Source organism: Neodiprion pinetum, chromosome 7 (genome assembly GCF_021155775.2).
Source record: "Neodiprion pinetum isolate iyNeoPine1 chromosome 7, iyNeoPine1.2, whole genome shotgun sequence".
NCBI lineage: Eukaryota > Metazoa > Arthropoda > Insecta > Hymenoptera > Diprionidae > Neodiprion > Neodiprion pinetum.
In genome coordinates this window covers 20,096,932-20,122,469 of record NC_060238.1, presented here as the reverse complement: position 1 = coordinate 20,122,469, position 25,538 = coordinate 20,096,932, and the positions used below count along the sequence as shown (strand labels likewise).

General features: G+C 41.5%; 1 protein-coding gene across 1 annotated transcript in view; it reads right to left on the bottom strand.

The window, feature by feature from the left end:
* Positions 1 to 25,538, bottom strand: part of LOC124222849 (irregular chiasm C-roughest protein) — an 89,762-nt gene that overhangs the window by 19,283 nt on the left and 44,941 nt on the right. Inside the window, exons 2-3 of the mRNA XM_046634229.2 lie at positions 11,975 to 12,339; positions 3,318 to 3,550 (exon numbers count right to left, since the gene is read on the bottom strand). Coding sequence (XP_046490185.1) covers positions 3,318 to 3,550; positions 11,975 to 12,339 — 598 coding nt within the window. The remainder of the gene's footprint in view (positions 1 to 3,317; positions 3,551 to 11,974; positions 12,340 to 25,538) is intronic.

The window sequence follows — 25,538 nt, the reverse complement described above, 5'->3', positions numbered from 1 at the left end:
AACGACTTTTCGAGTAACGACTTTTCGAAATGTGCACATTTCTTTTTTCTTGCTACTAACTCCAACCTCGTGAATAAGAGCATGAAAACGAGATAAAGATAAAAAAAAAAAAAAAAAAGAAAGTTAAACGACTCGATGAACTCGCAACGAATGTTCGCCGCAATGCGACGCGTACATCGTCCAAGTGTAGGTCGTACACTAATCGTAATCGTACAACCCGAGTAGGGTAATTATTTTTCATATTACGTGTATAATTACTTGATTACATACATGTGTATAAAAGAGAGCCAGAGAGGAGGAAATAGGATGAGGATGAAACTAGGTGGAGGAGGAGGGTTCCACGGGCGTACCGAAATTGATATCGATGCCTGAGCTGCGTCCGTGGCAGCAGACCACCACGGCTAATGGAATTTTCGTGTAATATGCCTGTTGAGAGATATGATTTGGCGTTACGTTTAAAACGATGAATTCAGATCTCATATCACCAGGGCTGCTGGTGACGCCTACTTTATACATCCGCTCTCACGTTTTCGCCAAGCTGTAGGATATTATGCCTATAATGAACCGTTGCCGAGTGTTCGACCATAATATTACAAATCATCGAGATTGAGCGCAACGGTTTTATATCCCGAACGGGAAATGGTAGGTGTAAATCAAATTGTTATTATTGTTATTATTATTATTTTTTTTAAACAGAACGATGGTAGTAGATCGAAGCAATACAAAATCGGACAATCGGAGATCTGGTTTATTCATCACTTTTTAAAACTGATGGGTTTTTCAATCCGTGGTTTATTTCAAGTTAATTGGATTTTCATTTTCCGTAAAGCGGAGTTTCCTCTTTTTTCTTTTTTTTTTTCACAGATCATTTGCCCGACTTATCCATTGTTCTCGTTTCGAAATATCCATCGATATTCTTGATATCATAATCAGTGTGTCAAATTGTTTTACAGACGTGAAATTCCACGAGAATTCCATGATTCCAGAATTTCCATGATAACTGGACACCTTGATAATGATTTTAGTGAAAGAAGAGAAGACATTGGGATTGCCTGATATATCAAGAAAAAAATGATGGCTTACTTATGAGGTAGTTTACTAATTTTTATCATTTCGTCTCGACCACTTGACCGAGTCCAAGTTCTTTGACTTTGGGCTTCTAGGTTCGACGGAGATCATAATATTCGTTGGATCGTCATTTCGTGATATTGCTAACCATTTGGAAAGAACCTCGAGAAGTGAAACGATTCCATCCGACTGAGTTTGAAGCTTTACAAACTCGAAACAATTCTCTGAAAGGTTAACCGCAGAAAGCAGCGATAATTTACCTCGTGCGAACCCCCAAGACTCAGTAATAAAACAACAAGAAACCTACTAGAGTTCTTCTTTCCGTAGTATAGTAAATGTAAGAATAATGGAAGGACCCTGCAAGTCCAAGAGATAAAAATGGGGAGAAAAAAAAAAAGAGAAAACTACCGAAACTTGACCCATCTCCAAGGGAGAAGAGCGTGCATTAAGAGAGACACGGCGAGTGACCGACCCAAGGGAAGGAAACGAAATGTCACCGAAGCTAGAAATGGGAACGCGCGTCGTATAAACAATATACGAATGTGGAAAAAAGAGCCGCGGAAGAAGAGTAGGAGGAGGAGGAGGAGGAGGAGGAGGAGGAGGAAGATTTGCGATGAGTATAGGAAAACGGAGCTGCTGCTGTTTACTGCTTACACAGTGATGGGGAAACTTTAAATGGCACAGTGCTAGAAAGCTCAAAGCAAGTGGATGTGCTGGTGGAGAGAAAGGGGCGGAAGACACGAGGGAGAAACAGAGAGAGAAGGAGAAGGAAGGCTGACTGACTGACTGACTAGTTTGGTTGGGAGTGTATCCTCGTACGTTTTTTAGCGAGTGTGAGAAGGAGGAGCAGCGTCGCGACGCCACGTCGCGTTTCAGCCCTCCTCTCAAGCTCTCGAGCTTCTGGCTCTTTGGCCCCCTTCACTTATCTCTGTACTCCTCGCGTGTATGCATCATGCATGTGTGCACGTTGTACGTGCTTCCTACCCTTCCTGGGAGGCATCGTCGTTACAGCAGAGTTGAAAGACTCGGAGAACGTTGTTCACACAGGGATGAGATGGGATCAATGTCTAATGAATCACGTTTGCGGAAACCATTTCGAACCCTGTTTATGGACAGGAGCATGTCCGCTGCCCGAGTCCTGAAGGATTTCATTACCTCCGGACAGTGAATGAATTTTAAACGTTTCCAGTGTCGCCGTCAAACGACTTCGCGCGACTTTCATTCATCTCGGGTTACGTACCGCGCCTCATCAACCTGCTGAAGTACGATTCGGTGGGCTTATTACGGTTCTCAACTTTTCACATTTCGCATTGGTCGGCTAAACTTTGCAAACCAATTGACTGTCCGGATGTAATGAAATCCTTCAGGCCTCGGGCAGCGGACTGCCCCAGTCAATTCTGATTGGTTTGCAATGTTTAGTCGACCAATCGGAATGCTTGGATGGTGGGAAATGTGGAAAGTGAAAAAGCGTTGTACGCTCCAGAAGACTCTTTCCGTACTTGAAAGGAAAGCGTGTGCAACTGTTGTGAGGATTCGAAATACTACTGAGAAAATACGAGATGGTTACCATAAAAAAGAAGATGGTGCTTTGCGAGAAGAAGAAACATGTCGCCGAGGCTCGTTTTTGGGTATCAGTAACCGATGTAAGCTCACTTAGGGTAAAAGCCCATTGGGGTTTCCCTGAGGTAGGTTCTCATAACAGGAGACGACAATTCCCTGAGGTAAGCCATGAGCGGAGACGACGACGTGGACGCGAAAAAGTGCTGCTTATTATTCATCGGAAAGAGTTGCAAGTTTTTCAATTATAACCACCGTCAAAACCCAAGTATACAATGTCAGGCGCAATCAAGTTACGCAAAATTCGCAGAGCTAATTGTAAGAATCTTGACTGGTTTCAAGACTCACTTATCTTCGGCGAACAACCAAATCATATCATTTGTCTACCAAACGGTTCGAACCATTTTATTGACAAGATGCTGAACTTCGGGCGACTAGTAAAATGGACAAGGATTGAAAAGAGATCCGATGAGGATGAGGAATACGAAAAATTGTTATAAGTAAAGACGACGATATAATTTGGTGTTAATTTGACGCCATCTAACGTCAATCCAACACTGTAATCTGACGGTAAATTTTCGAATCGACTACGAAAGATGTTTTACAATAAATTTCCACGTCGTTCAATTTCAACATAGCAGCTTTTACAATGAAATCGGGGAAAGTAAATTTAGTGGAAAATTGTGACTTACCTCAGCCGGCGGTTTTCCGGCGACGCTGACGCACTCCAAGGTCAGTTCCCGGTCCTCGGTTGTCACGAGAAAGTCCCCTTGAGTAATTTTCGGCTTTTGGGGTGGCACGAGGACGGTGAGATATGCGAATTTAGATCTGAGACCCGGCTGACCGTCGTTGGTCGGTGATGCTTGGCACTGATATTTCCCATCGTCCTCCAACTCGACCGGGTGTATGCGCAGCGAAAAGTCACCTGAAATATAAAAATTTGACAGAAGTTTGAAAATTGTTGCGTGCGAGGATTCGTTCACGATTCAGTTGCAAAAAATTTTTACCATATCGGTAGGAAATAATGCGACTAAGGTATAGACAAACCTAAGTTGGATGGGTTGAATTTTATTTAAAAAAAATTCTTTCGATAATTAGGGGAAAGATTTAAATATCGCTGATTTTATCGAAAAAAATTTGATTTTTCATAACTTTTGAAACATCACATTATCGTTCCATTTTTTTTCATACCAAAAGCATATTTTACGTCAATTTCCGTGAATATGGACTCATTTTTTTCTTGTGGTGCGATTCACTATAAGTTTCCTGAATCTTTATATAGCACTTTATATAGAACTTTAATAGCAGTATGTACTTCATTCGCAAGGTTATTTGTAAAGAATAAAAGAGTTAGGGAAAAAACTCAGTCCAGATCTTTTATAGAGAATTCATTGACGGTCAAAATAATCTACGATTTATTGAAATTCTGGGATTAAAAATTTTTTTTTTCTGAGTTGCCAAGACATCTTTTTAATATTAAATGAGAGAATTCGAACCTTTGTTTCATCGTTTCCCTTTTGTTTCGATAATTTCTTCGTTTGTTAAATGCGTGAGATTTGAATTTAAGGTGTTAGAAATTTGAAAAAATCTCGCTTGTTTCCATTTCTCTTCGTTTTCCTCAAATCGGTTTTATTTTTCTTCAAATTTTACGAGTCAGAAACTAATCCTAAGTAGATAGGTTATATATGGGTAAAATCCTACAGGCGACGAAGTGTTTGGCGGGTGTTAGCACCTGTTAAAAGTTTACGGGGTGAATTTGAAGGGTGGGCGATCAATTCTGCCCCGACGGTTTTCGCCAGTTACTGCAGTTCTTTTCCCGAGTTTCAATAGTTCCAAGTTTCTGCAACGTTCAAAAGTTCCCATGCTTCTTCTTCTTCTTCTTCTTCTTCTCCACTTTTCTTCTTTATTTCGGGAATTTCAGCTTGAGGTTTTTCGCACACACATACAAGAACGAATAATTTTGCACCACAAGTTTCGTGCGGGTGCCCGTTTCCAAGTGCGAGGGTTTTAAGTTTAGAGTATACGCATACGGATGTTAAACACCTAAAAGTTCAACAACTCAAAGTTTTTCACTTTTTCTCGCAAACCAGTCAATTGCCCCCCACCCACAATTTTCAAACCAAACAACTGGGGGTGTGGGTTTTTCCCCTTGTTACAAGTTTACGCCGCTGAAAATCCCTCACGATTTTACACCTGGACTAAATGTGGACCGAGTTTATACACTCTTTTTTCCACAATTACCCAGAGTGTCTAGCTGTCAAGGTAAAATGACAAATTCGAGAGTTGTCAGGGAATTTGTATGCGTGTGAAAAATACTGGAAGATGTCAGAAACTTCAAACACCGTGTGCTGAAATTTTGCTATGTTCTTTCTCACTGTTGTAAGATTCTTTTAAATGTTGATAATTACTCTCTGTAAGAAAATTCAGGGGTTTAAGTGAGGAAAAATATAGTTTATTGAAAAATTTCAAGAATTGATAAATTGATGTTGAGCACTACGTAAGATTCATGAAAAATATTATAAACAAATACTGCAAACAGTCAATATACTCAGATTGATGTTTCTACCTTCAAGTATCGAAAATGATGTCCGATCCTAATCCTTCATTAGTTTCTTAAAATTTGAGTGTTTGTTGATATATTTGGCAATTGAGTTTAAGCAAAATTTTACCGAAAGAAACATTGGCCTATTTTAACTTACGATGGAGAAATTTGAAGTCTAATTTTTATCTAACATATACGTTTTATATGCCATAAATCATATGCATATTGCAAAGGTTCTGTAATCCATTATACATTAAAAAAAAAAAAAAAAAGAAGATAATTGAGGAGGTGCGTTCGAACATTTCTCCTGCAAGTTATAGAATCAACGTAAGTGTTTGAGACAAGATATTTGAAGAATGTTTGAACGAAAACTTCAACTCCGCCATTTTCTGCTTCGTTTCAAGCGGTTGAGTTCCGTCTCTGCGTTTATTTCTAACTAGCGTGATGTGGCTTTTTACATTTCGCATATGTTACGGCTGTATAAAATGAGAAATACGCAGATACATATCCTATAATAAATAGCACGTGGGTAAATGATCGGTATACCCACATTTGGAAAGCATTTACGTTACACTGATATTTTCCCACGTTTATCCCAACGGCGATCTGACTATGAAAAAAAAACGGGGGGGAAAACGATATCGAGAATATGCCCTCGGTTATCGACATTCTACGCCTATTGAGACACAGAACTGGAGAACTTGTGTCTACCATCGGTGGTAGTAGACGAATCGATGCAAACACGTACAATCACTAGATGCGAAATTTCTTTTGTTTCTTATTTTTCCTTTTATCCATAAGTCGCGTCGTTGTATAAATTGAAGATAATTAACGGTTGAAATTGGCGCTGAGTTGAAATAGTCATTGGGATCGTTATAATACGCAATAACAAGACACCTTCGCATTTATCACTTGTCACATCCAGTCACGTTATAGTTTCCTCTAAGTACTCCAAGTATTTTCTCTGTGCTTGGTTCCACACTGTTTAACGGCATATGCATGCGATAAAATATAGTTTTGTGTTCGGTTAAAGTTTTCGCGCAATAATTCCCGCATGTATTACATAACCCATGTATCGATTTCGATACTACTCGCAACCTGCACTAATTTGAACCGGCAGACAGTTGTGTAGATAGTATTTCATACGGACTGTTCGTCAACTCGCGTTCTACAATGCTGTCGAACCTATACAGTACACATGCAGAAATTAACACTCGACACTTTGTTTCTCATTACTCGCAGTGAAACGCAAAAAGGAATTCACGCACGTTTGTAATTTTCGTATAATATATGTATGTACCGGGTTATATACAAGGTGTACACTTTGGTGATGAAAAATTCGATCAATGCTGTAGAGGTAGAGAGAGAGAGAAAGAAAGAGAGAGAGAGAGAGAGAGAGAGAGAGAGAGAGAGATGTGAAGATGTGGAATAATTTTTGCGAGAGGAAAAATAAGAAATGTTAAAAACGAATAGACGGATGAAATTATTCTAAAAGCGTGTGAATATTCTTTGCACGTACTTGTATACCACCTACATAGATGTGTATATACTTGTAGAAATTTCAGTGTAGTCGTAGATCTCAAAGCGGGTTTCCTGCACTTTAGGGGAGTTTGCACGCCTTTGCATGCTGCACCTCTTTCGCAAATTTTAACGTGACCTCCTTTCGCACCCTATGTGCGACAGTATCATAAGGAACCTGCATGAACATTCAGCAGCCATCCAGCCAGCCTCCTTTCTCCAGAGCAGTGCACTTAACGTTCCGCGCAGTTATGGAATAAATAAATTTAAGATGCAATTTGTCGCGACGTAGGTACATAAGAGATCAGTAAAGTTCCTTTAATTATTCATCTCAATTGAGACACGTTTCGTATGTTTGAACAATTTGCTAATTCAAACCAGACCAATTCATTTCATGTTTTTATCGATGTCACGTGATGAAGTCAATTTAAGTCACTTGACATACGATGTCTGAAGTCACAAGTCCCCGATTGCAAAAGCTCCGAGATTCTGGTGGTTTTCCAACATGGATGTTGAAGGATTTCCCACTCATGCTAGAAACTCATCGCGGAATCATTCTTTCCCACGTTCTCGTCTCTGCTTCCTGTCGAATCTCGGCCAGTACTTGGCAATTTTCAAATCAGTTGAGTGGAGAAAAGAAGTCTGTGTAAACCAGGCTACCTTTTATAGCAAGAAGGTGTCTCTCGATTGTCTGGAGTGCAGACTAAAGTAGGTACCTTTCCGGAAAATGAACACTCGAGAGATCTCGAATTTGATCCTACAACCACATCTCAACCGACTGAGGTAATTCATGATACGCGGTTGAAAGATGCCGAGACAGTGACGTCAGTCTCTCGTTCTGCAATAACGCTACTCATCTGCTGAATCAAGTTTTGTTTCATCCTTTGTCTTTTCTGACGTGGTTAATTTTCGATGACGGCTGCGGATTATCGTGGTCGATTTAAATAATCGCCGAGTAGTTGTCTTCTCTAGGCTAGATCATTAGTACGGAAGTGGTTGGATCGATGGATGGCTGGTTCATTAGTTAGTTCAAGTACTACACACCGCGATCTATACATTCAAAATAATGTGATGAAATTAATTTGTAAGTAAGATACGCTGTCACGATAGGAGATTACGGTGATACGGACGATCATGGGCGAGCATTTCCAACGTGTTCCTTCAGCGTCGCGTACACAGGTATCCATGCATAATTCAAAGGTTGTAACAACGAAGATAGTGTGCGAAGAGGTGGAGCGAAGACTTTCCAGCACTCTGCATGGTGCACTTATCGCGACGATCATGAACAGCAAGCGAGCTACTGGTGGTGATCGTTGAGATTGCGGAAGCGCCACGGAAGGCCAAAACTGATTGCAAGTGGTGGAAAATGTCCCCGTTTCAAAGTGAGCGAGAACGCATCGTTGACACGGGAGCTAAGAAACGATTCTAAGACACGCTGACCTCGTACCATTCCGCTTCTTGGCATGTAGCAGCTACTGTGAAAACATATCGGGATACAAACGCCAGTTTCAGGTGTCTTCTGAATGGTGGTTAGAGGTATAAGAGGTATACTATACGCTTGTCTGTTAACACCCACCACCTACTGCCGAGTGAATCTACTGATCATCTGATTATACGACGACGACGCCATGGCAAATTGCTACCAGCAGACACTTGGGCGAACTTCGATTTGGATTATTGGGGAAGCTTCGTTCCATCACTTCCATCGAGTTGTTCGTTTTCTCCTCTCCCCCATTTGCCGTGTGTCTGGGGACTGTTCTTTCTTTTTGTCTTCTCTTCTGACGTGTTCCTAAAGAGTGAAAAGTTCACGAGATTTTCTGCTTCTCTATCACACTTTACGATCAGTTCACCGTGTAATCGCTTCAATCACTGGGGATATGAACAAAAGTTTTGGCTTTATAAAACGCGTTGAAGTTTACCGATCATAGATGATTGATGCTGGTTACTTATAGATATAATTTCAATCATTAACATATTCATGCGAGATTGAACACTGAACTGCGTAGAATGGTTTCATAAGTCAAGAACGCAATTGAGAAAGTATTCAACGTTGAAACAATTTTACTACGCGTTTATGGTTTCAGTATGCGATATATTTTCGGGAGGAAGGTTATCCTGACCATACCAAGTTTTGCGGTCAACTATAAATGTTATAAAATTATGCGTTGTATAATTGTTGAACATGGGTTGAAGAAAAGTTTCGAGTTCAATAAGGAAGTGCGTGCGTGGCGGTGCGTAATTGAGCGTAAGGAATTAAAAACAGATTGAGATAATACCGACCGGGATGATAAATGAGTATGGATTTATAATTGATGAAGGGTGACTCTGCAAGGGAATTACGTTGTATAAATAGTTGATATTTCGCAAGCAGCACGGCGCGACAGAAGGAGACACACAACGCGGCGTGGCGGCGCCCGCAGGCAGGTATGAGGTAAGATATATCGCCATCTTGGCACGTAACGGTGGTAAGGTTAAGGTGCCGGTATAACAAAGCAGTAACCGAGCACCAAGGGAGTTGTATTGATTTATGGATGAAACCATTAAGCATTGAAGCGTGCGCCAAATGTTTCAGAACTAATTTAAACTTCGGTGTGCAATTCCGGGACGACGTCGGCTTAAAGTAGCAAGCTTTCGCAGATCCCTCGGCTTCTCTCCTCTACCTCCCTTTTATACTTACCAACCTCAAACGGCATCAGAAACCACGATGTATTCCTACAGTTTAAAATCACCCTCGTGCTCCAAGTTGCCTTGATGTGAAATGGACAAAAATAAACCAGGGTATAATGTACAACGGAAACAAGTTTTTCGATAATGAATCATGCGTGCAAAATTCGTTTGTCGAGTAACTCGCTATGGGGATTTCAACGGTTTTGGCAAATTACTTAAAACGCGATGCGGAAGAGTTGTTTCACCGTCAGGAAAGTCGGTTGCTAATCCAAATCATGGTAGTGGAAGACCGTCAAAGGTACGTCGTTTCTCGCAGATATTTGCAACGTGTGGTATCATGAAAATGATGTTTTATAGCTTGATCGTGGTGCTTTACAGGCGTTATACTGGGGTGTTTTCTTCGGACAAGTGAACGACGAGCGATTAGGGATATTTTTATATCAAGCGTCGGGGTCAAGCATGGTACTATAAACGTGAAACTGCCGAACCCAGCTAGCCAGGCAGTCGCCGTCGTCCACTCATCGTCAGTGTGGTGGAATGGCTGGCCTCTGTCCCGGGTTGTAATTCGGTGGTGGCTACATCGCGCAGTGCCAAGGGGGTCGAATAAAATCAATTGGCCCCTCTGAATTCGTTGACGCACCCTGCGTGCAGAAGGTAGAAGAACGAAGAACAGTGAGGGTGGAGAGCGGTAAAAGAAAGAGAGACACAATCTGCAGAGGTGGGGCAGAGAGATAGAACGAGTCGGAGAAACCACTTCGATACGTACAAATTGATTGATACGTTTCCCTCCCGGCTGCTCGTCTATCCCTCTTATACCTCGAAGCTTCCAACCCCTCTCCAAAGGGACTTCCTTTAATCCTCGTCGTCGTTGTTTCCGTCTGTCGATAGTTTTATCCTCGCGTGTAACAAGTTCGGGTGAAGACAATAGACGCGAAATGACAGTGACAAGCGGTGTTAATTTGAAGAACTTTTGATACCCGCATGTGGCCAATTTCCCACGAATTACCAGCCCAATATTACTACTCCAACGTCGAAAATGGACTTTGCTGTAACTTGTACACTTTTTTCCGCATTTCAACCAATCAAAACCCCCGATAGTTAGTTTGGTTTAGGCCAAGTATAATGAAGTGTTCGACTTTTTACTCGGACGTTAACTCGATTCTCGATGAATTGAATTGTTTGCAGGATCATACATGCTAACGGAATTTTGGAAACAAATTATATGCTCACTTGGCATAGCTAGTTTCGCTTCATTTTACGATTCAATAAACTGAGCCCTCGCCTCGGTCTAATCTGGCTGAATACAAAGGGAAAAGCATCGAAGAAAAGGACCAATTTGGGACTAATCTCGTGGATGTTACGAACTAGTCGATGAGATCAGAGGAAGAGCATCGTACCGGCTATACCGCAAATCCAACTAATCCCACCGTGGTGTTACTACCACCAGGATTGAGGGTTCTTCCTTCCTTCCTTCCTTCCTTCCTTCTTGCCTGCCTGCCTGCCTGCCTGCCTGCCTTCCTTCCTTCCTTCCTTCCTTCCTTCCTTCCTTCCTTCCCGTGCGTGCGCGTGCGTCTCGTTTAAGTACTAAACCATCGATGCCGTAAAGACACCAATATCTTAGCGAGGAAGCAGCGAGCTCCAACGATGTCGAGAGTAGATTTTGGGCTAGAGCGTCGATATCGATTGACTTCGCGGTTCATGGGCTCATTCGATAAACAACGCACCACTCGGCTCGGCTCCACTACACCCCGGTGGGATTAACGGACGTATACCAGGGCGTTTTCTCTGTCCAAGATTACTTTAATGTGCTCAGTGATCGTGAAAATTGTCAAATTAGAACGTAGAAATTATTATATTCAAAGATGACGGTGATTGGAAAAAACCAGAAAATCATCGGACATGCTTGCATTAAAGAGCATGACCAAATAGATAATGAATAGTTGTTTACTGGGAGTTTACTTCGCGAGAATCTCGAAGGACTCGACCATTTTTTTCCCGGTTATTACACGAAGGAGATGCGGTGATCGAGTTGATTGAGGGATGAGTCGGAAGTTGCTTAGTCGAGCGCCGACTCATAGGTTGCTCTTGTTCAGTGTGAACAGTTATTAGAGGGGTCGGCACGTGAGGATTCTTCACAAGGGTTGGTTGGTTGGTTGGCTGGCTGGCACCCCTCTGACGTCGTCGTTTATGAGCTTTCAGCCCTGCTGGCAGCCAGCTCACTCCACAGAACAAACCCGCAGTTATTATGGAGTGATTTCTACGGCACCACCGCCGCGTCCGTCAGCCCCGCGAGGAGCACAAAGCCGGAAAGAATCAGAAGTATTGAATGCCTGTGCGTGCAGCTGACAGGCCGACAGTAGAATTTTCATCTCACGATCATGTTCAGCAACGGTTACCAACCTGCTAAAATCTGACAAATTACGATCGTCCGTCGCATCAACGTTTTAAAACTTTTGGGTTATCAACACGCGAAGTGCACTTTGGTGGCTGGAATAAGTGTGACGATGCCGCGAGAAATTCAGAATAACATTTGACATCCTCGAAAACTGGTCTACCACGTCACTCGTGACGAAGCTATCCCATCAATTCTTCAATTTCCCTCTTTTTCCGCTACTAGCTTACCTTCCTCGTCGCTGCCAATCATTGCGTATCTTTCGTATCCGGTCAAGTTCCGCACGGCGCCAAGACCGAAATCATCCTTGGTCCATTGAACGGGACCTTTCTGATGGACAACGCGACAGGGAAGAGTGACTTCGGATCCGACGACGGCGGTTTGATCTTGCGGGTCGGTTACAATTCTCTGAAAAAGCATTTCCGTTGTTGACACTGTCCTCGACGTCGTGACCAACGACGATGACCATCCGGACCTCGCGTGTCCCGTCGCACCTCCCGCAAATTCATCTCCTCTCCCTTTTGACGTGCAAAACGTCAATAGGATCCAACCCACCAAGAGGATCGAATTGCCGACGATTCCACCCCATCGATTCCTGCAACGATAAAAAGTAAGGACACAGATTAGGACGGGTGGAAAAAGAACATTACGGTTATTGCTGGCGGAGACATGCAACGCCTTTTTGATTTATTCTCTAATTCCGCAGTCATCGCCTTGCGGACTTTTTGCCTCAAGAACGCAACACATGGAAGATTCGTATTGGATACTTTGAAAACTGTCTCCGAGGACTTTCTTTCCGCATGCGACACGGCCTATTAATTGGAAGGAAGAGAGGAAAAGGAATCGAGGATGGTGAGGGTCGGAAGGGGGTTTATAAGTCGACGTGAAAAGCCTCGTATACTGGAAACGCACGATGTTCATAACAGATAAGAAGAGGAGGGAACTCAACGTTCGACCGGTGAGTGTATTAAATAAGTGAATAGCTGATGGAAGGTGGCGGATCGATATGACGAAGAGAATTGTTCTTTTCGGTACGCATGTCAGATTGTATCAATCAACAAACGGGAAGACGACCCGCGGGAATTCCCTAAGCGTGTTATCATTTCGTGAGGCAACGATAAGACACGTTCGTTAATTCGTGATGTCCTACAATATGCAACGATAACGAATACGATGCCGAACCGGATGAACACCAGAGTCGTAACTCGGGCGGCGGACACCGCACAAGTAGAATTATTCGAATTATCCTTTATTATTCAAAACCCATTCAAACGCTCAACCACCAACTACTCGCCTTGGTTATTATCCTATTGAGCTTGTAAGACGCTCACGCTAGTCGCCGCTGTCTAGGCGGGAAGTATCTGCACGCGGACGTTGGCGGTGCGTACAATTTTCATTAAACCACACTCTGCAGGTACATTGTATGGTACAAGCGTTAAGCACTAACTGGAATTCATTACGAAGAAAGATCTAATCTCATGGGATGTGGGTAAAAATTATGTCGAGTTGTGATCTAATTTCGTACACCACCATAACCTACCCATGAGTCACACCAATCGAAGACATCGATACTCAAGTCAATTAAGTTATGTCGGACCATTTCTACAACCAGTTGTCATTTTTTCATCCTGAATCTTAGTTGTTTCTTACACAGTCTGAAAAAATATTGCTGGAAGGTTAATCACCTGGATTAGGATGAGCCGAGTGAAAAATGGAGACCTTCGCAGAAATGCTGATCGGAAATTGAATCGCTTACTCGGGACTATAAGATTGGATTTATAATTGGAATTATTTAAAAGGATTGAATAATTCATGATAAAGATTATTCGATGCTTGCACGACGAAGCTTTGCCGAAGGTGTAAACTAAAAATAAAATCGACATTCTGACCCAAGTTTTGTCGTAATTTCTAGAAACGATCATGAATATTGATGAGTCGGGGTTTAAATTTGATGAAATTCCGGAATCTGTTGGATATAAAATGATATGAATAAATTGGCAATTTTGTCGAAGTCAGTATGAGGCGCGTTTGAGAGCTTCTTTTTTTTTCATTACTTCCCGTATCTTTTTCATTTTTCTTTTTCTCTTTGCCCGCGTATTCCAGCGGGTCGATCCCGTTGATTTCCGTGACGGATAGTCCCCTGGGAAGTTAAGGAATTCTGGTCTGTGTCGTTAGGTCCGTAGTAAATCGACGTGTATTGGTATGGGTGAGCATTACCGCCTTCATGCCATTGGGGAGTTGCTCTACCATCCCTGTGACGGCAGTGGACCGAGAGCCGTGGCTCCTCCGGCATTGAGGGTAAGTCTGGCTTTCCGGTAAACAAACTATACGGATCCCTCGAAAGTAAACAATCAATTAGCACCAGCCAGCCAACCATTAACGTGGCCGTTCCCGCAAGATCTCCGTCTTCGCGGACCATCCCTCTTCTCCTCTCCCATCCACCTCCAACTTCTCTCTTCGTTTTCCGCCTCGCGATCTCTCAGGGGAAATTTTACCCCTCAAAGATAATCTTGGATTCGAAGCTTGTTGGTAAAACAATTTTCAAGAAATATACCTGCGCCACGCGGTTTTCACCCCTCTTCTTGAACAAGTTTATCCCTACTGCTTTTATTTGTCTTTTTTTTTTTTTTACTTATTTTTTTTTCAAAAAGATCATCTCTCGTTTTGCCTGCATCATTACTTCAGCTGTTCAATCACGTTTCTTATCCGACAGTGCAATATTACATTTTCACTTTTTTGATATCGAGATGACAGTTCTTCTATCGGTACGATTTTTTTTTTTTTTTTTTACCCACATTTGGAACCTTGGACTTCTTAGTATACGGTCAAATATATTCGATTCGATCGTAAATTTTTAAGCTTTCCGATTTCCGTACCCTTCGATAATCACAACCTTGCGTTTCATTTTCTAATGAAACTCAAACGTCTCATCATTCATTTCTAAATTGCTGCGATAACTTCGTTTCACGAACTGTTAACGTAACACCCTTCGAATCCCGATAACCATAACTAGTTATCCTATCATCTGGTAATCTCTTCGCCTTTCCGCGTACGTATAAGGTGATCGTAATCGAGGGAGCGCGCCGGAATTGAAGTATAAAACTGAACGTCTTCAGGTCCGTACCGCGGCGCGACGTTACGGTAATTTAATGGAGCTCAGACAGCATCCGTCCGTCCGCGGTCCATGGACCAGAAGAATGGTAACGAACCCATCAACGTTAACGATCAATTTGTACGTTGTTAACTACCGATACTTTTTATCGAGTTACTTCCGGTAGGATGATGCAGCCTCCACGCTGCGGGTACCTAGTTATGCGGACTACAAGAGTCACTCACCCTCTCTATCCAACCATACAACGGAGCCGACGTCATATCGTTGAACCGAAAAAGTTGCGAGCTGGTCTGGGTATTCGGTTCGGTCAGAGTCTAACGAGCAAATCAACTCCTGGGTCTAAATTGGATAGGAAGTCACTTTTTCTCATCCTTCTGCTACTTCTACTTCTACTTTTTTTTCTTTTTTTTTTTTTCTTCGAGATCGATAGAAAGGCAGCTTATAAGAAACCACCCTCTAGCCGAGTATTAATGAAGGCTGACCATCCACGTCAGTTTTCAACTAACAGTGCAGTTTGGAGGCTGCGTGAGGAATATAGGGGCGAATTCTCACATGTGGGAAGCACCGAGCAGACATGATGAAACTTTCCGGCACTCTTGGCAGCCTGGATCAAAGCCGTTGGCAAGGTTTCGAGTTGGGAGGACGGAACCCTACGCCGCGAGTCGTAGGTTATACTGCACAAATTTCAAGATTCCCAGAGAGTTTCCGAGGGAAGGCTTGGCTTGCTTTTCAGCTGCAGAACCACGCGCGGTATTTTCTGCCTGCATCTACACGCCCGTTTCTACTGGGGTTGAAAAACTCTCCGACGATTCATATTATTATACCGGGTGCAGGGCGGGCGCTGCGTGAAAAGCCGTAGAAGTTAAGGGGTCGAACCGGTACGAGTTTGTAACTCTGATGAATGGGGGCAAATATACGTATAGGTATACCGACACACAGTTTTTCCCCACATGGTAATTTTACCTTCTCAAATGGGAAGTCGATCGTTTTTATTTTTCTCGCCTCCCCCCCCCCCCCCTCCCCCCCCCCCCCCCCCCCCCCTCCTCCTGCCTCCCTCCTGCCCACAATTTTTTTTCATTTCCTTTTCGAACCGGCGACAACTAATTACCGTCAATACGAATGAAAGGGTTCGCAACTTTCTCGAGCACTACGTTTCCGTTTTCTCAAAGTCGGCGGTCAGGTCAAAATGAGCAAATTATCATTAAAGGACTCTCGTCTAATTAGATTAGAAGGGTAGTCACAAAAACGATTTCTCTTCAATCGAATTACTCGAGCATGATCACCCGATGAGTTTAGAATTCGTTTGGTATATTGGTTGCAACTAAATCCATTATGGAAAATCAAAACCAACTAATATATATCCGAGTGTGAAAACTGAAAAACAAAACACCAAGGATTTATCAGTTGTATCATCCTCGTAACTTTCGAATACTTTTTAACTTCATATTTTCTTTCTCTTTCTCATTCTCTCGTTTTCGTTTCGTAATTTTTTTTTTTTTTCTTTTACTCTTCCTCTTCAAATTCTTTTTGATACATAATAAATTGCACATCGCGGTTTGTTTCCGCTCGCCGTCGAATCCGCGTCCAATTACGTCTGGGTTAATAATTACAGCGTGGCCTAATTAGCGAGGTTAATCCGGTGTAAGGCAACGCAACCCACTCCCTCGTCTCCCCGTCAACTACAAACTGGATACGATATAAGGTATATATATACGTACACAGACACACAATACTCTGAATCACCTTCATGCGTAGTATCGCATACCAAGTGCTTTGTACCGTGTATGTGTATATATATATATATATATATTTATATATATATGTATATATGTAGAGGTCTATGTATCCAACAGCACGGCATACATAAATCCACACCAACATTTTCGCGTGGCTCATTCAGTCAGTACTCGAGTGACGATAAACGTAACAACAATATATCATTGATTACGAAAAACTAATGTTCCCTGCATGTGTAATACGTATTAACCTACGGTAAGCAGAGCAGAGCAGAGCAGAGAGTGAAGTCCAAACGAGCTCATCAAGTCACCTGAAATTGGCATTATGCATAACAGTGGTGGCAGTCGGCATTTATGATCACCTACCACGTGGATATGTCGCCTCATTGTACAATGCAGGCATCGTCCAGTCCAGTTTTTACGTACTTTTTACAGTAAAAAATCATAACGCTTTCATTTCACAAATTAAGCAGTTTTGAAAAATTCATACAACAATTATTTTCATCATTTCTGCGCTAGTAAAAACTACTTTGGAGAGAAAGTCTACGACAACATAGATGGATTTATAATATCTCATTAAACTTGGAAAGTTGCCAGGTGAATATTTTGATATAAAAATTTCACGAATTTCATAATATTACTGTCAATTATAGACTACGTGGATTAAAAATACTCATCTCTCAGAGCGTTGTGCGATAAAGGCGGAAAAAAAAAACCCGTGCCTTTTTCCAACAATCGGTAACACAATTACGGTCGGTATTGAATGACTGTGTTTAAGGGTGATTCCATTCGGGGAAGAAAGCTGTTTCTCGTTTTGAGGGGCGCGTGCACAAGGCGAGTTTGTACGGCAGGAGCTTTCATGTAACTCATTCGGGTCTCGGGCGTGTTTTGAAAAGTGAAGGGTGAGAGTTGGTTGGTTTGTTGCGTGTCGCGTGACACCCGCTCCTTGACACCTGGCTGTCTTTTTTTCACACCTCTGGCTTTCACCCCCGTAAACCCAGCCCGGTTTCTCTGTGAAAAATTCCAAGTAAAAGACTACCACTAGCCATCAGCCACGCAGCCGGTTCACGCGGATGGTTTAGGAATAAGGGTACTTGCGAGGGTTGGGCAGTCCCTTCCTATGCTCAGAAATTAATTTAACCGTTGAAAACCAGGGAGCATTAGCGCCCCCCCCCCCCCCCCCCCTTCTCGTCATATTTCATCAGCATAAAGCTTCGTTTCTTTTCGGGACGCGGAAACGCCCGGAGAAAGTCACGCGCCTTCCGATGACGATGGGACACCGTTAAACCGACAGACAGGGTGGCGAATTTTAAACGAATCATTTGAATATTTAAACCCTCTAAATTCACGCGACGTCTGCTTACACAATACTACGGCGAAATTTTCCGATTCAAAGAGATCGGTACCTGGTTGTAATTTTCTTTATTTGCCAATAATCGACATTTACTTGCAGGTGTTCTCTCTGCATGATTTCGTTAACCGCGACCGCGTCTGTGTTACAGTTTAACGAAAAACGGAATAGTACGGCGTTTCGCCACCAGGCGGCGTGGCGGTCACTTTCTTTCTCATAGTCGATGTAACTTTTCAATTAATCGTCACCCAGGCGAATTTCAACGTTTGAAATGTTCTGTTACGATGTTACAGGACGATTTTCTTCGTTTCTTTGCATGTTCAATCTATAACGTGTTGCATTGAAAAAAAGAAAATCAAAAAAAAAAAAAAGAAGAAATAATTGTCCTACTAATCCTAATTACGGTTATTCAGCTTACATTGTACGATACACCTTGAATAAGGTGATATTAACGCAGAAGTATTCCCTGAATTTCAACTTTGGCTCACACTCCTTGGGAAATGGCATTCAGACGTCGGCACGGAACGGCCGCGCCTCGTTGTTCTGCAATTAATATTTCATTCGAATCGACGACTGGCTTGGCTTGGCTTGGCTTGGCTTCGTGGGTTGCTCCTTCATCCCTTGTAGACTGCAGTGTCCGAATGTGGCTATGTATAAATCGACCACCCTCGTAATCCCGGGCTATAGATAGAGGAGGCCAAGGTTCCAACTTCGTGGCGCAGAGCTCGCGGTGGATTCCGACTACCCGCATCTATGTACGAACCTAGTGTCGACAAATTAACCGAATTCCCATTTCCCAACTTTTCCCAGCCGCAAATTCAAGCCAACTCATCCCTTCTTGATACCGCTGCTTCTGACAAAGTTCCCAACACACAAATATCTCGCGCCGCTCTGCGCCGGCGCACAAACTCCAAACGTATTGTTGGCCTAATGTACAAGTTTCTCTCGGGTGCCATTTTCATGTCATATTTCGAATGGCGTTTTATCATCATTCTTTGCCTTGCTTTGCTTTAAAGCAGTGCGACGTGCAGTATTGGTTCTAGAAAAAATTTGTTTGGAAACTTTTGTAGTACACAAAAAAAAAGTCAAATTTTCATGCGAATGATGAAATCATCCTCTCCGGGAGTAAAATATTTTTTCCATTAGTTAACCGACCATGAGATGAAATTTCCCAGACGGGATTAATTCAAATGCTTTGTATTTTCTTTTAACTTGTAAGAAATACTCTTCACTTGTACGACGACAAAACAAAATTTTCAAATACACGGGTTCTCGTATTCATTAAAATAATTTTACTAAATGCACCGTTTAACCCGAGAGAAGAATGAATTTATTATTTTCTCTATAAATTCTCGGGTAATAAGCGATTAAATCAAGCGTAGTATAATATCGACTAACAGCCTTGTCCTCGGTCTCAGGAGAGTATAAGCCAATCTCGGCATTGTATCGTGTATGGTTTCAGATTAACAAAGTTATCCTGACACACCCAGATGACGGAGGTGGAGGGGTTTGAAAAAAAATAGTGATTATAAAAAGGGGGACAGAGGGTTGGGGTGAAAGGAAACACGAGGTGAAAGGAAAAAGTTGAGGAAGCAGAAAAAAATTGGTAATAAAAAGAAAAATATTGCGCCGCACACAGGCGAGTAACGTTATAGCAAAAACCTGACAGTCGTTTTTTCCTTCGGTTGCAAAAGGGGCGCGGAAAAGTAGAATGGCCAAATCACGAAGGAAACGTATAATGTGATGTCAATTTTGGAAAACGCGAGAATGGCACGATTGTGTAAAACTTCCGTTAGATTCGATATTTTTTGGCATCATAATATGTGAACTAGGATCTTTTAAATAAACGTGAAATTGGTGTCCACGAACATTCTAACACCGATGAAATGATGATTGTTGATAGACGTGATTGCAATGCCTCGATTTTTATCAACATTTTTCCTCATATCACGATTTTTTTTTCTTCACGTATCATTTTTATAAACTTGTCTTCAATTTTGCGATATTTCTCACTCAAGCAAACGCGTACGTCGTACTGGGGGAAACGGGTATAAAGAATGGTAAAAATGGTTGGTATATTCGAGCTTGCGGCAGGGTTTCTCGGGTTGAAACGAGGAAGACGAATAGTCGGGACGAGGAGTGTGGACACCGCAGTGTCGTCTTCTCGGTGCTGCAAGAATTCCGCTGTGAACATTGATAAACGTCGTCACGAGGTGCGGAGGAGGGCTTTTATTGTGCCGGATGGAACTCGGGGCGCTGTGCCTTTATCTAGGAGGTTGGAGAGAGGGAGAGAAAAAGGAGGAAGAAAAAAAAAAAAAAATGGAGAGAGAAAGAGAGCCATAAAGATCATGGGGACCCGGTGAAAAATCTCCCAAGTCCTTTCGTCGATCAATCCGTATTCGACACCCCCAACGACCCCCGCAAACTCGAAGAAACTCACGAGCGTGGCTTGTGGCTGGCTACAAATCACCCCTAAATCAGGGATCCGACGACTCAAGTTGAAGGAATAATCGCCCTTTCCTCTGTGGATCGCATCGTTTCGTGTGTAAAATTCCGAAGGGTTGAGGTTTATATGTTTGCAGGGGTTTAATGCACGGCAAACTTTTAACAGATATTATCAATGTTAGAAAAATTTAACATAAAATAATGTTCCAGTAAGTTCACTTTATATTTGTGATATTTTCTACATTTCTCTTACACAATATGACACATATTTTTTTCAAAAAATCACGCACGAGTAGTATAGCTGTCAGAGTTCTGGGTCCAGATTCCTGTTACCGACAGTTACCGACATTTTACCCAGACTCAAACAAAACTCTCATAGCTATACGACTGCTACGATTTATTTCCCCCCACTTTTCAGGGGTGCGTCTATGATTCAGGATTTATGATCACAGTTTTTCTTCCTACCTCTCGTCCCCCCTCTCTTTCTTTCCCTCTTTTAACTCGCGTTTGATTTTAATTTCTACGCTCGGATTGCAGCTAAGAATTATTGCAATTCATTTCTTATTCAACGATTTTACGAATCACAAAAATACGCGGTCAGGTATAAAAATGAAGTGTTACAGTAATTTTGTGATTAATCAAGGATGATCAATTTATGTGAAGGAAATGGAAAAATGGTCTAAAAGTAGGGTACCTATATCGATTACGTAGAAAGTACCACGCGGAAACAAATTCCTAATTTTCGTTACTTTGTATTTTCAATTTTTACCGCAAGTGAAAATTATACTTCTCAGTAGAAAATGAAAAAGGAGTTTTTTAACTGTAAGCAGTGAATCAAAATATATGTGTTAGTATTCGTTTCGCGCTGATCTAAAAAAATATTTAGTCAACGAAGCGAAGAGATTTAACGTCGTCAAAAAGCAGAAAATCTAGGATTGACATGTACAATGATACTAAATAGTTACTTGTACAAAATTTTCTTTCAATTTTAACACTATTGAATACATTATTGTCACGATATATATCCATTGTACTAAAATTCTCTGTAATACCTGTAGAAAAAATGAATTTCTTTTCAGTGTGCATCATGGCACAATAATCGCGTGTCAATTTAGTTAAGAAGAAGTTGGTAAAGGGGAATGAAGTTGTGCAGGCGTATCGACCCTTGATCACTTGTAGGTAATAATTATACACGCTCACAGGGTAAAACAGGGCGGAGGATTGGTGAACATGATATATGTATCAATTTTCACCAATCAACAATCCATCACGTTAAATCGTGTGTAAAAAACACATTCACACGCAAACACACTGCACAAACAGATTGTATATTATATCACATCGCCTCCTTTTACCTGTTTCTGCACAGTCTAACATAATATAATAAAATCACCGGTTTCCGGATAATACATATACGTATTTATATGTTAGGTAAAAGGGGTCGATGTGCTCTGTGACTATACCTATAATAGTATATACACTATACTGAGCCAGGCGAGCCAATTATACTACCCCAGCCTCATCAGCTGTCATTGTTATAACGTAATTGTATCCGTAACAAATAAACGTTTTGGATATAGATATAGGCAGCTGGGGGTTCGTCCGTTCGTTTGTTCGTTCGTTCGATGGTTGGTTGATGTATACATATAATAGCTGACGTATAAAATCCCAAGCGATTTTCCTCATACAATTTTACCGCTATCGCTGCACACACCTTGAATCGTTCGTTTTTCCTCGGTATTTTTCTTTGAATAAATCTTTCTTTTTTGTTTCGACATTTATCGTTTTTAGACGTATATCATTCCTATTTTTCACTAGCATCAATTACACTGGTCAACAGTGGTTTTGTAGCCTTTAATATTTGGGTAGTTTTAATAAGATTCGATGCCAACGATCGTAGGAGTAAGCTCAGTTTTTCAAAATTGGCTACAATTATTTATTTTATCCAAATTTTCATACATAACTCAAAAAGGCAATACTTGAATAAAAAGTTTGAATTTTTTTCTTAATATCCAAGGTTCATCAAATCTACAGACCTTAGAAAAAGGAACAAATTTTTTTTTTATTGCGCTAATTTTTTCCGTGACTTTTGGTGTTCGAGAGAACGAAGAATTTACGAATAAAATCTAATTTCAGGTTCTCAAACAGCGATCCCAAAAACTACAGAACTACTATCTTTTATGCGAAAGTTAACTCAGCACGATAACGCGTGACTCAAAGGGTTAACGAACATTACTGTACACACATACTATATGTATACATATATGTATACAGACAACGCACGGATAAAATATCCCCCATTTCTCGTTCATAAGCTATTTCTTACGAAGTCTAAAGAGGTCTAGATAGGAACATGACGGGTCCGGGCCATTAGGTAATGAATGGTAAATTAAACCGACTCGTGGATGAAGGAAAACTCGACAACAGGGAAGAGCACGGGAGGGATGAAAGACGGAGACAAAGAGCGGGAGAAAATGGGTTTGGGGATGATTTTGCAACGCGTGACGCGTACAGAGGATAAAAAATGAAAATAATTGTGGACCTCGGTGGCAGAGCCAAAAACTTTGATACTTTTTATCAATTTTATTAAAAAACCAGATTTTCATTTGTATTTTTTTTTTTTTTTTTGTTTCTCTAGTAGTCAATTTGATATATATATATATATAATTGACATTTGTCGGTGCAATGTTGTGAAATTAAACATTTAAGAATGCGGATATGGTTGAATAAAAAAAAGAAAAAAAAATGTTTACATTGAATTTGTAGAAAGTAGTAGGTATTACAAATAAAAGTGATCCCCGGTATTCGTAGAATGAAATCTAACGAATCTGTTAGTTTTCGGAAATCGTTTTGAAATCACGATTTGAAATTTAACAAATATAATTCTAATTTTCAAAGCTCATACGAACGTGAAAAAATTTCACGAATACTCAAAGCGCGATTATTGTTCAATGAAATTAATGAAAAATTATCACTTTTTGGCGGAGTAAACCTACACTGAGAAAAATTTCATTTGTTACAGTACGTAGAAAAATTCAGTAAAACAGGTACCGGTAAAAAAAACTGTTCGAATATTGTTGGAATTACGAAAAACGAGGTACGCTTAAACATTTTCCGCTATCGTCGATCTTTTTTTGGTAATTGCAACGCAAAATTATTTTGTTCGGTTTACTCTACTTTTTTAGTTAAACAAGGCATCAACGTCAATTTATTCTTGCACAAGCATTAAATTTTCGCAATAGTTGCAAGAAAATCTAGCAACAGTGATCGTAATGAGAAAGAATAGTAACGGATACTAGACTTTCCGGTAACATCTAGAAAACTAATTTTCATTTTCTACCTAGAACTATATTTTTAGATTGTGATAAAAAATGAAAATAGTTATGAACTTAGCGGTAACGGGTAATAAAAATCCGCCGTTTTTCCCAACCAATTACTCGTCTCCTTGTCTCCAATAATTTTTTCTTTTCTCCCCAACGGATACAAGAGTCCCAATAATATTAGCGAACGAGCGAACAGCCACCGAACCGTTTCTCCTCTCTCCTTGCAGGACATACCGACCAACACAACCTGTCCTCTTTCTTTTATGCCCTTCCTTTTCACCTCTTCTTTACAAACGTTCCGCGCGTCCTCGTATTCGACACACGATTCCCATTCGCCATCGACAACCCGTAAAACATAGACATAGACGAGTCGACGAGGGCGGCAAGAGCAAGGGAGGAAAAGGAAAATCCGAGGTTCGGGGGGTCGAGGAAGAGTCCGCGGGGTCCTGGCGAGAATCCCTTCAGGACCTGTTCCTGCTCCCTCCCTCCCCCCACCCCTGCCCCTTCCCTTTCCCTTTCCTTCCGTCTGCGTTTATACACTCGTACACTACGGATGGTTCGTGGGCACGTACGAGGAGGGGGGGAGGGGTGGAAAAAGGTGGGGAAGGGAAGCGACGAGGGCATCGATTTCCTCACCCTGGATAGGAGACAGGCAGAGCGAGCAGGCTGGAGGGATAGAAGAAAAGGAAGAGAAGAGGGATGGATCTTTCCGCCTCTGTTACTCCCGTAACGCGGAGGCTTCATCTTTTATATTATCCAGCAACAAGGGTAAGAATAATAAAAACCCTCTTCCGCCACCCCCACCCCCGTGCTCCTCAACCACCCATCCACCCCTTTTTGGTATATCCGTACCCCCATGCCACCCCTAGCGGCGGCCGAGGGGAGACGTAACGAAAATATTGACTGACGGCTTAATCGGACGTAAGAAAAACATGATCGTTGATTCAGGGTAGAGAAATGGCGAGAAGGGAGAAGAGAGAGGAGAGAGGAGAGAGAGAGAGAGAGAGAGACTGACCCATGCCATGCCGGATCACTGCGCGATATGGATATGGCATATTAATGCGGGATGTATCCTATAGGATATGGAAGAAGAAGCTCCCATACTCGTATCGACGACGACGTAATCCTCTCTACATCGATGTCCAATCTAATCTTCTTCTTCTTCTTCTTGTTTATGTGTTTCTTTTTCTTCTTCGCAGGTCATAAAACGAAAAGGATTCAAAGGGAGGGGAAGAGAGAGAGAGAGCGGGAGAAGAAAGCTAATGGGTAGAAGACAAGAGGAAATGGGCAGATGCTTTTCAACCCTGTTAGAACGATAATTTTTTTTACGTTTTTAAATTTTTTTCTTTTTTACGTGTACAAATCACGAGGTTGAAGTTAATAACGTTATCGTAACGATGGATTCGGAAAAAATGACTATGTTTTTTTTTTATTTTTACAATGATTTTTGTTTCGGTGAATTTTTCGAACAATTCAAAAATTGCGAAACAACAAGTTTTTCCTAAGCAGGTATCGTTACGATAAACTTATCAACGTCAACATGATTAAAAAATCTTGGTTTCGTAAGTCACGGATCGATGTTTCTTCGGTAATCGTATTATCGGTCAGCCTAACGTAATTCGGTATTTGTTAAATTTTCAGATTTGTAAATTTTGACGATAAGTTTACCCTGCAAGTTTGTGAAAAGAAAAAAAATACAGTCCACGCAAGTTATAAACGAAGAAGACGAGCTTTGTACATGTAGAATTTTCATTTTGAATCCTTTTTAAATAAAAGGAACAAAACTTTCGGACACTTTGCGATAACAAATTCTGTAAGGGCTGTAAA